General features: G+C 48.0%; 1 protein-coding gene across 1 annotated transcript in view; it reads left to right on the forward strand.

Moving 5' to 3' along the window:
- Positions 1-15,000, forward strand: part of LOC129694367 (anion exchange protein 3-like) — a gene marked incomplete at both ends in the record, with an annotated part of 80,301 nt that overhangs the window by 39,610 nt on the left and 25,691 nt on the right. Inside the window, 3 exon segments of the mRNA XM_055631069.1 lie at positions 4,557-4,665; positions 5,555-5,739; positions 9,660-9,879. Coding sequence (XP_055487044.1) covers positions 4,557-4,665; positions 5,555-5,739; positions 9,660-9,879 — 514 coding nt within the window.

A 15,000-nucleotide genomic window follows, 5' to 3' on the forward strand; every position in this document is an offset into this window, starting at 1 on the left:
CACCATGGGCCATACATGGACATTAGAACAAAGACAATGGACCACACATGGACATTAGACCACAGAACACACACCATGGGCCATAGATGGACATTAGATCATAGAACATAGACCATGGGACATACATGGACATATTAGATCATAGAACACGCACCATGGGCCATACATGGACATTAGATCATAGAACATAGACCATGGGCCATACATGGACATTAGATCATAGAACACGCACCATGGGCCATACATGGACATTAGATCATAGAACATACACCATGGGCCATACATGGACATTAGATCATAGAACATAGACCATGGGCCATACATGGACATTAGATCATAGAACATAGACCATGGGCCATACATGGACATTAGACCACAGAACACACACCATGGGCCATAGATGGACATTAGATCATAGAACATAGAGAGTGGGCCATACATGGACATTAGATCACAGAACATACACCATGGCCCATACATGGACATTAGATCATAGAATACACAGCATAGGCCATACAACATGGGCATTAGAACAAAGACAATGGACCATACATGGACATTAGACCCTAGAACTTACACCAGGGAGCACACATGGACATTAGGCCATAGAACACATATACCTGGACCATACAACACGGGCATTAGATCATAGAACATAGAGCATGGGCCATACATGGACATTAGATCATGGGCCATCGCCCATGGGCCATACATGGACATTAGATCATAGAACATATACCTGGACCATACAACATGGACATTAGATCATAGAACACAAACCAGGGGCCATACATGGCCATTAAGCCACAGAACACGCACCAGGGGCCATACATGGACATTAGATCATAGAACACACACCAGGGGCCATACATGGACATTAGATCATAGAACACGCACCAGGGGCCATACATGAACATTAGATCATAGAACACGCACCATGGGCCATACATGGACATTAGATCTTAGAACACGCACCATGGGCCATACATGGCCATTAGGCCACAGAACACACACCAGGGGCCATACATGGACATTAGATCATAGAACATACACCAGGGGCCATACATGGACATTAGATCTTAGAACACGCACCATGGGCCATACATGGACATTAGATCATAGAACACACACCAGGGGCCATACATGGACATTAGATCATAGAACATACACCAGGGGCCATACATGGCCATTAGGCCACAGAACACGCACCATGGGCCATACATGGACATTAGGCCAAAGCACATAGACCGTGGACCATGCAACATGGGCAGTTGATCATAGAGCTAGGCACATGGAACATAGAGGGTAGGGCATAGACCATACATGGACATTAGATCATAGAACACACACCATGGGCCACACATGGACATTAGATCATAGAACATACACCATGGGTCATACATGGACATTAGACCCTAGAACCTCCACCATGGAGCACACATGGACATTAGGCCATAGAACATATACCTGGACCATACAACATGCGCATTAGATCATAGAACATAGACCATGGGCCATACATGGACATTAGATCATAGAACATAGAGAGTGGGCCATACATGGACATTAGATCACAGAACATACACCATGGCCCATACATGGACATTAGATCATAGAATACACAGCATAGGCCATACAACATGGGCATTAGAACAAAGACAATGGACCATACATGGACATTAGACCCTAGAACTTACACCAGGGAGCACACATGGACATTAGGCCATAGAACACATATACCTGGACCATACAACACGGGCACTAGATCATACGCATAGACCATGGGCCATACATGGACATTAGATCATAGAACACGCACCATGGGCGATACACGGACATTAGACCCTAGAACCTACACCATGGAGCACACATGGACATTAGATCATAGAACATACACCTGGACCATACAACATGGACATTAGATCATAGAACACACACCAGGGGCCATACATGGCCATTAAGCCACAGAACACGCACCAGGGGCCATACATGGACATTAGATCATAGAACACACACCAGGGGCCATACATGGACATTAGATCATAGAACACACACCAGGGGCCATGCATGGACATTAGATCATAGAACACACACCAGGGGCCATACATGGACATTAGATCATAGAACACACACCAGGGGCCATACATGGACATTAGATCATAGAACACACACCAGGGACCATACATGGCCATTAGGCCACAGAACACACACCAGGGGCCATACATGGACATTAGGCCAAAGCACATAGACCGTGGACCATGCAACATGGGCAGTTGATCATAGAGCTAGGCACATGGAACATAGAGGGTAGGGCATAGACCATACATGGACATTAGATCATAGAACACACACCATGGGCCATACATGAACATTAGATCATAGAACACACACCTGGACTATAAATGGGCATAAGATCATAGAATGCAGGCAATGGACCATACATGGACATTAGACCCTAGAACCTACACCCTGGAGCACACATGGACATTAGATCATAGAACATACACCTGGACCATACAACACGGGCATTAGATCATAGAACATAGAGCATGGACCATACATGGACATCAGACTGTGGAACATTGACCATGGACCATACATGGACATTAAACCATAGAACATACACTGTGGACCATACAACACGGGCATTAGATCCTAGAACATAGAGCATGGGCCATACATGGACATTAGATCATAGAACATACACCTGGACCATACAACACGGGCACTAGATCATACGCATAGACCATGGGCCATACATGGACATTAGATCATAGAACACGCACCATGGGCCATACACGGACATTAGACCCTAGAACCTACACCATGGAGCACACATGGACATTAGATCATAGAACATATACCTGGACCATACAACATGGACATTAGATCATAGAACCTCCACCATGGAGCACACATGGACATTAGGCCATAGAACATATACCTGGACCATACAACACGGGCATTAGATCATAGAACATAGAGCATGGGCCATACATGGACATTAGATCATGGGCCATTGCCCATGGGCCATACATGGACATTAGACCATAGAACATACACCTGGACCATACAACACGGGCACTAGATCATACGCATAGACCATGGGCCATACATGGACATTAGATCATAGAACATACACCAGGGGCCATACATGGACATTAGATCATAGAACACACACCAGGGGCCATACATGGACATTAGATCATAGAACATACACCAGGGGCCATACATGGACATTAAATCATAGAACACGCACCATGGGCCATACATGGACATTAGGCCAAAGCACATAGACCGTGGACCATGCAACATGGGCAGTTGATCATAGAGCTGGGCACATGGAACATAGAGGGTAGGGCATAGACCATACATGGACATTAGATCATAGAACACACATCATGGGCCAAACATGTACATTAGATCATAGAACATACACCTGGACTATAAATGGGCATAAGATCATAGAATATAGGCAATGAACCATACATGGACATTAGACCCTAGAACCTACACCATGGAGCACACATGGACATTAGATCATAGAACATACACCTGGACCATACAACATGGGCATTAGATCATAGAACATAGAGCATGGGCCATACATGGACATTAGATCATGGACCATCGCCCATGGGCCATACATGGACATTAGGCCATAGTACATTAGAACATAGAACAGTAGACCATAGAACATGGACAGAGACCATAGAGAATAAACATAGAACAAGCATAAAGAACGTGGAGCATGGAACATACAACATGGACATTAGATCATAGAACAAAGAGGATAGACCATAGAACATACAGAACATAGAGGATAGACCATAGCACATAGAACATAGAGGATAGACCATAGAACATACAGAACATAGAATATGGCACATGGAACATGGAACAGAGAGAGAGCATAGCACAGCATAGTGCGTGGAACACAGCACAAAGACTATGGAACATAGAACATATTCTGAGAGAATGGAGCAGCTGGGCTTGTACACTCTGGAGTTTAGAAGGATGAGAGGGCATCTCATTGAAACATATAAGATTATTAAGGGTTTGGACACGTTAGAGGCAGGAAACATGTTCCCGATGTTGTGGGAGTCCAGAACCAGGGGCCACACACAGTTTAAGAATAAGGGTTCGGCCATTTAGAACGGAGACGAGGAAACACTTTTTCTCACAGAGAGTTGTGAGTCTGTGGAATTCTCTGCCTCAGAGGGCGGTGGAGGCCGGTTCTCTGGATGCTTTCAAGAGAGAGCTGGATAGGGCTCTTAAAGATAGTGGAGTCAGGGGATATGGGGGAGAAGGCAGGAACGGGGTACTGATTGGGGATGATCAGCCATGATCACATTGAACGGCGGTGCTGGCTCGAAGGGCCGAATGACCTCTACTCCTGCACCTATTGTCTATTGCCTATTGTCTATTGTCTATTCCTGCTCTCCAGAGATGATGCCTGGGCCCGTTGCGTTACTCCAGCATTTTGTGTCTATCTCTCTCTCTCGCGCGAGCTTCCATGTCCTTGCGATTTGTCACAGATGTTTTCTGCTCTCCAGAACACCGCGAGACATACTTCACAACAGAGCGAGCGACACATGACCAAGTCGGAGATAAAACTCCTGAGGCAGATCCCGGATAACGCAGAGGCAACAGTTGTCCTCATCGGTAAGTGTTCCCCTCTCCCAAAGGAGAAACGGCAGACACAATGCTACCAGTAGGTCCTTTATTACCATGTATATCAAGGCACCGTTCATGAGTTATAGGAGCAGAATTAGGCCATTCGGCCCATCAAGTAGAGCTACTGCCTCACAAGGCCAGATACCCAGATTCAATGGACAATAGACAATAGACAACAGGTGCAGGACTAGGGCATTCGGCCCTTCGAGACAGCACCGCCATTCAAGGTGATCATGGCTGATCATCCCAGAACATCACCTACCCCTTTTCTCCATAGATGCTGCCTCACCATCGTTTTTTGTCTAGATTTTTCCAGCATCTGCAGTTCCTTCTTAAACCTTATGATCTTATGATCGTTTCGTATAGTTTATTATAGACAATGCACAATAGAACAATAGGTGCAGGAGTAGAGGCCATTCGGCCCTTTCATCCTCTCCACGTCCACTCTATCCAGGCCTACTCCTGCACCTATTTTCTATGTTTCTGTGTTTCTAAACTAAACCAGAACTATGGGTCACAGTTTAAGGATAAGAGGGAAATCTTTTAGGACCGAGATGAGAAAATCATTTTTCACACAGAGAGTGGTGAATCTGTGGAACTCTCTGCCGCAGAAGGTAGTTGAGGCCACACAGTTCATTGGGTATATTTAAGAGGGAGTTAGATGTGGCCCTTGTGGCTAAAGGGATCAGAGGGTATGGAGAGAAGGCAGGAACAGGATACTGAGTTGGATGATCAGCCATGATCATATCGAATGGCGTTGCAGGCTCGAAGGGCCGAATGGCCTCTACTCCTGCACCTATTGTCTATGTTTCTATGTTTCTATGTAAACGTGAGTTGCCACTTGATCTGAGAGGACCGCTCTCCGCACTGTTTGCAGGGACCCTGGCCTTCCTGGAGCAGCCGACCATGGCCTTCGTGCGTCTGAGCGAGGGGGTGCTGCTGGATTCCGTGCTGGAGGTCTCCGTCCCCGTCCGTTTCATCTTCGTCCTGCTGGGCCCGTCACAGTCCAACATCGACTACCACGAGATCGGCCGTAGCATATCCACGCTCATGTCCGACAAGGTTAGCTTCTCGGGGGCACCCGCGTCTCGTATATCGCTGAGGGGGCAGCATCGTGCCGTGGAGCTGCTGCCTTAAGGGCCTGTCTCACTCACGCGTCCTTGGCTCGCAAATTACGCCAGCTCGTGGTCGCTTGAGGCGTACGGGCACCGTATGGCCGGTCCCACTTGGAAGCACGGAGGGGTATTGTATTGTATTGTATTCAAATTTATTGCCATTGTCTCAATTTGAGACAACGAAATGAATTTACCTTACAGGCAGTATCATATTAAAAAAAAAAAATCATAAAAAAATAAATTAATAATAAATAATTAATAAAACATATTAAAAAATAAAATTGAAATTGAATTAAAATGGGGTTGTGCGGGGCTGGTCCCGACATCGCGGGGCTACGGAGTTCTTGCAGTGAACGAAATCTTCGCCCGCCAATGGCCTGTCGTGTAACTGACGGCCAAAGTGGGACAGGCCCAAGACCTTGGCGCGACACAACGTCTCACCTCCAACAGCGGCAGAAGCAGGCAAACCATCGCCGAGCTCGGCCTGGGGCTCACGGCCGTTGCGGTCCGGATCCGCCCCCCACTCCTACTCCCAGAGCGGGGGACCAAGATGATCGAAGATAGACACAAAATGGTGGAGTAACTCAGCGGGACCGGCAGCATCTCTGGAGAGAAGGAATGGATGACGTTTTGGGTCGAGGCCCTTGAAGAAGAGTCTCGACACAGTGCTTCTCTCCAGAGATGCTGCCGGTCCCGCTGAGTTACTCCAGCTTTGTGTCCATCTTCAAATGACGTCACGCGCTCCAGACGGCTGTGCGGGTGCATGTAACCGCGCCTGCCCTTCGCTCGACCGTCTCGGCTCAACGCGACCACGAGGTCGCGTAATTTGCGTGCCAAGGACACGTAAGTGGGACAGGCCCTTTACATCGCCGGACACCCGGGTCCCATCCTGACTCCGTTATTCCAGAGCCTCAGTCGGCCCGCCAGATCAGTGTGCCCCTGAACGGTGCGGTGGCGCAGCGGGTAGAGCTGCTGCCTTACGGCGCCAGACACCCGGGTTCGTTCGATGATGTCTGCGTGGAGTTTGCACGTTCACCCTGTGACCTACGTGGGTTCCCTCCGGGTGCTGCGGTTCCCTCCCACACTCCAGAAGACGTGCTGGTTTGTAGGTTAATTGTTGTACAGGGTCTTGGTGAGACAACAGCTGGAGTATTGCGTACAGTTTTGGTCTCCAAATCTGAGGAAGGACATTATTGCCATAGAGGGAGTGCAGAAAAGGTTCACCAGACTGATTCCTGGGATGTCAGGACTTTCATATGAAGAATTACAGACCAGTTAGTCTAACATCGGTAGTGGGGAAACTGCTAGAGTCAGTTATTAAAGATGGGATAGCAGCACATTTGGAAAGTGGTGAAATCATTGGACAAAGTCAGCATGGATTTACGAAAGGTGAATCATGTCTGACGAATCTTATAGAATTTTTTGAGGATGTAACTATTAGCGTGGATAGGGGAGAACCAGTGGATGTGGTGTATCTGGACTTCCAGAAGGCTTTCGACAAGGTCCCACATAAGAGATTAGTATACAAACTTAAAGTACATGGCATTGGGGGTTCAGTATTGATGTGGATAGAGAACTGGCTGGCAAACAGGAAGCAAAGAGTAGGAGTAAACGGGTCCTTTTCACAGTGGCAGGCAGTGACTAGTGGGGTACCGCAAGGCTCAGTGCTGGGACCCCCAGCTATTTACAATATATATTAATGATCTGGATGTGGGAATTGAAGGCAATATCTCCAAGTTTGGGGATGACACTAAGCTGGGGGGCAGTGTTAGCTGTGAGGAGGATGCTAGGAGACTGCAAGGTGACTTGGATAGGCTGGGTGAGTGGGCAAATGTTTGGCAGATGCAGTATAATGTGGATAAATGTGAGGTTATCCATTTTGGTGGAAAAAACAGGAAAGCAGACTATTATCTAAATGGTGGCCGACTAGGAAAGGGGGAGATGCAGCGAGACCTGGGTGCCATGGTACACCAGTCATTGAAAGTAGGCATGCAGGTGCAGCAGGCAGTGAAGAAAGTGAATGGTATGTTAGCATTCATAGCAAAAGGATTTGAGTATAGGAGCAGGGAGGTTCTACTGCAGTTGTACAGGGTCTTGATGAGACCACACCTGGAGTATTGCAGTATACAGTTTTGGTCTCCTAATCCGAGGAAGGACATTATTGCCATACAGGGAGTGCAGAGAATGTTCACCAGACTGATTCCTAGGATGTCAGGACTGTCTTATGAAGAAAGACTGGATAGACTTGGTTTATACTCTCTAGAATTTAGGAGATTGAGGGGGGATCTTATAGAAACTTACAAAATTCTTAAGGGGTTGGACAGGCTAGACACAGGAAGATTGTTCCCGATGTTGGGGAAGTCCAGGACAAGGGGTCACAGCTTAAGGATAAGGGGGAAATCCTTTAAAACCGAGATGAGAAGAACATTTTTCACACAGAGAGTGGTGAATCTGTGGAACTCTCTGCCACAGAGGGTAGTCGAGGCCAGTTCATTGGCTATATTTAAGAGGGAGTTAGATGTGGCCCTTGTGGCTAAAGGGATCAGGGGGTATGGAGAGAAGGCAGGTACGGGATACTGAGTTGGATGATCAGCCATGATCATATTGAATGGCGAATGGTGCAGGCTCGAAGGGCCGAATGGCCTCTACTCCTGCATCTAATTTCTATGTTTCTATGTTTCTATGTTAATTGCCCCTTAATGTGTAGGCAGTGGATGACAATGTGGGATAACACGGAACTGGTGTGATCGAGGTCGGCATGGACTTGGTGGGCAGAAGGGCCTGTTTCCAAGCTGCATCTTTCAGTGATTCAATAGATTGAGTGATACAGCACTGTCATATGCTGGGAGAATGGAGTGGCTGGGCTTGTACACTCTGGAGTTTAGAAGGATGAGAGGGGATCTTATTGAAACATATAAGATTATTAAGGGTTTGGACACGCTAGAGACAGGAAACATGTTCCCGATGTTGGGGGAGCCCAGAACCAGGGGCCACACACAGTTTAAGAATAAGGGGTAAGCCATTTAGAATGGAGACGAGGAAACACTTTTTCACACAGGGAGTGGTGAGTCTGTGGAATTCTCTGCCTCAGAGGGCGGTGGAGGCCGGTTCTCTGGAAACTTTCAAGAGAGAGCTAGATAGGGCTCTTAAAGATTCAAGATTCAAGATTCAATTTTTATTTGTCATTTGGACCCCTTGAGGTCCAAACGAAATGCCGTTTCTGCAGCCATACATTACAAACAAATAGACTCAAGACACAACATAATTTACATAAACATCCATCACATCGCTGTGATGGAAGGCCAAAAAACTTATATAGCGGAGATAGCGGAGTCAGGGGATATGGGGAGAAGGCAGGAACGGGGTACTGATTGGGGATGATCAGCCATGATCACATTGAATGGCGGTGCTGGCTTGATGGGCCGAATGGCCTCCTCCTGCACCTATTGTCTATTGGTTGAGTGTCACATGTACCGAGGTGCAGTGAAGATATTTTTTGTTGCGTTTAGAGAGGCTATGCGTGATTACAATCGAGCCGTCCACAGTGTAAATACTGGATAAAGGGAATAACGTTTAGTGCAAGATAAAATTCAGTAAAGTCCGATCAAGGATAGTCCGAGGGTCTCCAATGAGGTGGATGGGAGGTCAGGACCGCTCTCTAGTTGGTGAGAGGACGGTTCAGTTGCCTGATAACAGCCGGGAAGAAACTGTCCCTGAATCTGGAGGTGTGTGTGCGTTGGTTTTCACACTTCTGTACCTCTTGCCCGATGGGAGAGGGGAGAAGAGGGAGTGACCATGAGGGGGGTGAGACTGGTCCATGGCCAATCTGGAGGCATGAATCTCCAGGTGTGTGTGTGTTCCCTGCAGGAATTCCACGAGGCGGCCTACCTGGCAGATGATCGGCAAGACCTCCTGAACGCCATCAACGAGTTCCTGGACTGCAGCATTGTCATCCCACCCTTGGAGCTGGAAGGCAGGGACCTCCTCAGATCCGTCACTGCCTTTCAGAAGGAGATGCTGAGGAAGAGAAGAGAGAGGGAACTGAAGAAGTCTTTAAAGAAGGAGGAGTCCGTGTTGGAGATCAAAGGTGAGGTTTGTAACCAAGGTGAGAAACGATACAACACGATACAATGCCGTTTATTTGTCATTTTAACCTCAAATGAAGTTCAAACAAAATTTGGTTTCTGCAGCCATACAACAAGAAAAGTACCAAGACACAATTTACACCAACATCCATCACAGTAAATCGCCGCCTCACTGTGATGGAAGGCAAAGTCCTGTCTCTCCCCTGCTCTCCATTCCTCTCCCGATGTCAAAGCCCCCGGCGGGCGATGGTAAATAAGTCCCGTGGCCATTAAGGCCGCGCCGGGCGATGCAAGGCCCCGCTCTGGGTCTTGACGTTGGAACCCCCGGTGGGCGCTAGCAAGTCCCGCGGCCGTTAAAGCTGCGCCGGGCGATGCAAGGCCGCGCTCCGGGTCGTTTTCAACCCTGCAATTCGGGGGGAGAGGTTACAGTTGCTGGAGCTCCGAAAAGCGGAGGTCTCCCACCAGGGACCCGCGAGCTCCACCGGAACTGCGGCTGGAGATATAACCAAGGTGAGGTGTAACCCAGGTGAGATGGAGGCCAGGTGAGATGTGACAAAGTCTAACATCGGTAGTGGGGAAACTGCTAGAGTCAGTTATTAAAGATGGGATAGCAGCACATTTGGAAAGTGGTGAAATCATTGGACAAAGTCAGCATGGATTTACGAAAGGTAAATCATGTCTGACGAATCTTATAGAATTTTTCGAGGATGTAACTAGTAGCGTGGATAAGGGAGAACCAGTGGATGTGGGGTATCTGGACTTCCAGAAGGATTTCAACAAGGTCCCACATAAGAGATTAGTATACAAACTTAAAGCACACGGCATTGGGGGTTCAGTATTGATGTGGATAGAGAACTGGCTGGCAAACAGGAAGCAAAGAGTAGGAGTAAACGGGTCCTTTTCACAATGGCAGGCAGTGACTAGTGGGGTACTGCAAGGCTCAGTGCTAGGACCCCAGCTATTTACAATATATATTAATGATCTGGATGAGGGAATTGAAGGCAATATCTCCAAGTTTGCGGATGACACTAAGCTGGGGGACAGTGTTAGCTATGAGGAGGATGCTAGGAGACTGCAAGGTGACTTGGATAGGCTGGGTGAGTGGGCAAATGCATGGCAGATGCAGTATAATGTGGATAAATGTGAGGTTATCCATTTTGGTGGCAAAAACGGGAAAGCAGACTATTATCTAAATGGTGGCCGACAAGGAAAAGGGGAGATGCAGCGAGACCTGGATGTCATGGTACACCAGTCATTGAAGGTAGGCATGCAGGTGCAGCAGGCAGTGAAGAAAGCGAATGGTATGTTAGCTTTCATAGCAAAAGGATTTGAGTATAAGAGCAGGGAGGTTCTACTGCAGTTGTACAGGGTCTTGGTGAGACCACACCTGGAGTATTGCATATAGTTTTGGTCTCCAAATCTGAGGAAGGACATTATTGCCATAGAGGGAGTGCAGAGAAGGTTCACCAGACTGATTCCTAGGATGTCAGGACTGTCTTATGAAGAAAGACTGGATAGACTTGGTTTATACTCTCTAGAATTTAGGAGATTGAGAGGGGATCTTATAGAAACTTACAAAATTCTTAAGGGGTTGGACAGGCTAGATGCAGGAAGATTGGTCCCGATGTTGGGGAAGTCCAGGACAAGGGGTCACAGCTTAAGGATAAGGGGGAAATCCTTTAAAACCGAGATGAGCAATCGCATGCAAGTGGGACAGGCCCTTAAGGAGTTGGTGGTGGACTTTAGGAGGAGAGGAACACCCCTGTCCCCTGTCTCCATCAATGGTGTGGATGTGCAGTTTACCAGGGAGTACAAGTACCTTGTAGTGTACGTGGACAGTAAACGGGACTGGTCCAGGAACGCTGAGGTCCTGTACAAGAAGGGACAGAGCCGGCTGCACCTTTTGAGAGGGCCCCGCTCCTTCAACATCTGCAGTGAGATGCTGCAGATGTTCGACCAATCTCTGGTGGCCAGTGCCATCTTCTCCACTGCCGTGTGCAGGGGCAGCAGGGCGAAGGCCACGGACACCAACAGGATCAACAAACTCATAAGGAAGGCCGGCTCTGTCCTGGGGGGAGGAGTTGGAGTTGGAGTTGGATCCACGGGAGGTTGGTCTTGGAGGGGAGGATATCCGCTCCTCAAATTGCAGAGCATTCCGGACAATACAGCTCACACCCCCTCCGTGACACACACTGGTCAACCTGAGGAGCACCTTCAGCAACAGACTGGTTCCACCAAGCAGACTATTATCTCAATGGTGGCCGACTTAGAAAAGGGGGAGATGCAACGAGACCTGGGTGTCATGGTGCACCAGTCATTGAAAGTAGGCATGCAGGTGCAGCAGGCAGTAAAGAAAGCGAATGGTATGTTGGCTTTCATAGCAAAAGGATTTGAGTATAGGAGCAGAGAGGTTCTACTGCAGTTGTACAGGGTCTTGGTGAGACCACACCTGGAGTATTGCGTACAGTTTTGGTCTCCTAATCTGAGGAAGGACATTATTGCCATAGAGGGAGTGCAGAGAAGGTTCACCAGACTGATTCCTGGGATGTCAGGACTGTCTTATGAAGAAAGACTGGATAGACTTGGTTTATACTCTCTAGAATTTAGGAGATTGAGAGGGGATCTTATGGAAACTTACAAAATTCTTAAGGGGTTGGACAGGCTAGATGCAGGAAGATTGCTCCCGATGTTGGGGAAGTCCAGGACAAGGGGTCACAGCTTAAGGATAAGGGGGAAATCCTTTAAAACCGAGATGAGAAGAACTTTTTTCACACAGAGAGTGGTGAATCTCTGGAAATCTCTGCCACAGAGGGTAGTCGAGGCCACAGTTCATTGGCTATATTTAAGAGGGAGTTAGATGTGGCCCTTGTGGCTAAGGGGATCAGGGGGTATGGAGAGAAGGCAGGTACGGGATACTGAGTTGGATGATCAGCCATGATCATATTGAATGGCGGTGCAGGCTCGAAGGGCCGAATGGCCTACTCCTGCACCTATTGTCTATGTTTCTATGTTTCTATGCAGCACAGAACGCCACAGGAGATCCTTCTTCCCTGTGGCTATCACACTGTACAACTCCCCCTTCTGTCGTGGGGTAGACTGAGACTGACACCCCCCCCCCCCCCCCCATGTTTTTGTGTTTTTTATGACTTGAGAAATTAATTTCCCTCCTGGGATGATTAAAGTATCGAATCGTATCGTTATCCCACATTCTCATCCACTCCCGACTCACTAGGGGCCAATTTACAGAGGGGCAATTAACCTACAAACCCACACCCGGAGGAAATTTGCGGATGACACAAAGCTGGGTGGCAGTGTGAACTGTGAGGAGGATGCTATGAGAATGCAGGGTGACTTGGACAGGTTGGGGGAGTGGGCAGATGCATGGCAGATGCAGTTTAAGGCGGATAAATGTGAGGTTATCCACTTTGGTAGCAAAAACAGAAAGGCAGATTATTATCTAAATGGTGTCAAGGTGGGAAAAGGGGAAGTACAACAGGATCTGGGGGTCCTTGTACATCAGTCAATGAAAGTAAGCATTCAGGTACAGCAGGTAGTGAAGAAAGCGAATGGCATGTTGGCCTTCATAACAAAGGAGTATAGGAGCAACGAGGTCCTTCTGCAGTTGTACAGAGCCCTAGTGAGACCACCCTGGAGTATTGTGTGCAGTTTTGGTCTCCAGATTTGAGGAAGGACATTCTTGCTATTGAGGGAGTGCAGCGTAGGTTCACCAGGTTAATTCCCGGGATGGCGGGACTGTCATATCATGATAGAATGGAGCAGCTGGGCTTGTATACTCTGGCATTTAGAAGGATGAGAGGGTATCTCATTGAAACATATAAGATTGTTAAGGGTTTGGACACGCTAGAGGCAGGAAATATGTTCCCGATAAACTCAGCGGGTGCAGCAGCATCTATGGAGCGAAGGAAATAGGTAAAGTTTCAGCCGAAACCCTACCTATTTCCTTCGCTCCATAGATGCTGTTGCACCCGCTGAGTTTCTCCAGCATTTTTGTGTACCTTCGATTTTCCAGCATCTGCAGTTCCTTCTTGAACAACACGTTCCCGATGTTGGGGGAGTCCAGAACCAGGAGCCACACACAGTTTAAGAATAAGGGGTAAGCCATTTAGAACGGAGATGAGGAAACACTTTTTCTCACAGAGAGTGGTGAGTCTGTGGAATTCTCTGCCTCAGAGGGCGGTGGAGGCCGGTTCTCTGGATACTTTCAAAAGAGAGCTCGATAGGGCTCTTAAAGATAGCGGAGTCAGGTCAGGGGATATGGGGAGAAGGCAGGAACGGGGTACTGATTGGGGATGATCAGCCATGATCACATTGAATGGCGGTGCTGGCTCGAAGGGCCGAATGGCCTACTCCTGCACCTATTGTCTATTGTCTATTGAAACCCCACGCGCTAAACAGTGAGAGCGTGCAAACTCCATGCAGACAGTCAGCACCCGAGGGATTGAACCCAGGTCACTGGTGCCGTGAGGCAGTGGCAGTCCAAGTCAAGTCAAGTCAAGTCAAGTTTATTTGTCACATACACATACGAGATGTGCAGTGAAATGAAAGTGGCAATGCTCGCGGATTTTTGTGCAAAAGACAAACAACAAAACAACCAAACAAACTATAAACACAATCATAACACGCATATTCTTTTACATAATAAATAATGGAAGGAAAAACGTTCTGTAGAGTTAGTCCCTGGTGAGATAGGCGTTTACAGTCCAAATTGCCTCTGGGAAGAAACTCCTTCTCAACCTCTCCGTTCTCACTGCATGGTAACGGAGGCGTTTGCCTGACCGTAGCAGCTGGAACGGTCCGTTGCAGGGGTGGAAGGGGTCTCTCATGATATTGTTTGCTCTGGAGTTGCACCTCCTGTTGTATAGTTCCTGCAGGGGGGTGAGTGAAGTTCCCATAGTGCATTCGGCCGAACGCACTACTCTCTGCAGAGCCTTCTTGTCCAAGCTGTGCCACTGTGATGCCCTCTCATATCTGCCTCCACCGCCACTCCTGGCATGTATTCCAGGAACCCACCACCCTCTGCATAAAATACCTGTCCTGCAAAGGGTGGTGAATCTGTGGGGATTCTTTGCCACAGAGACGGCTGTGGAGGCCACAAGTCAGTG

Source organism: Leucoraja erinacea, unplaced genomic scaffold, assembly GCF_028641065.1.
Source record: "Leucoraja erinacea ecotype New England unplaced genomic scaffold, Leri_hhj_1 Leri_638S, whole genome shotgun sequence".
Classification (NCBI taxonomy): Eukaryota; Metazoa; Chordata; class Chondrichthyes; order Rajiformes; family Rajidae; genus Leucoraja; species Leucoraja erinaceus.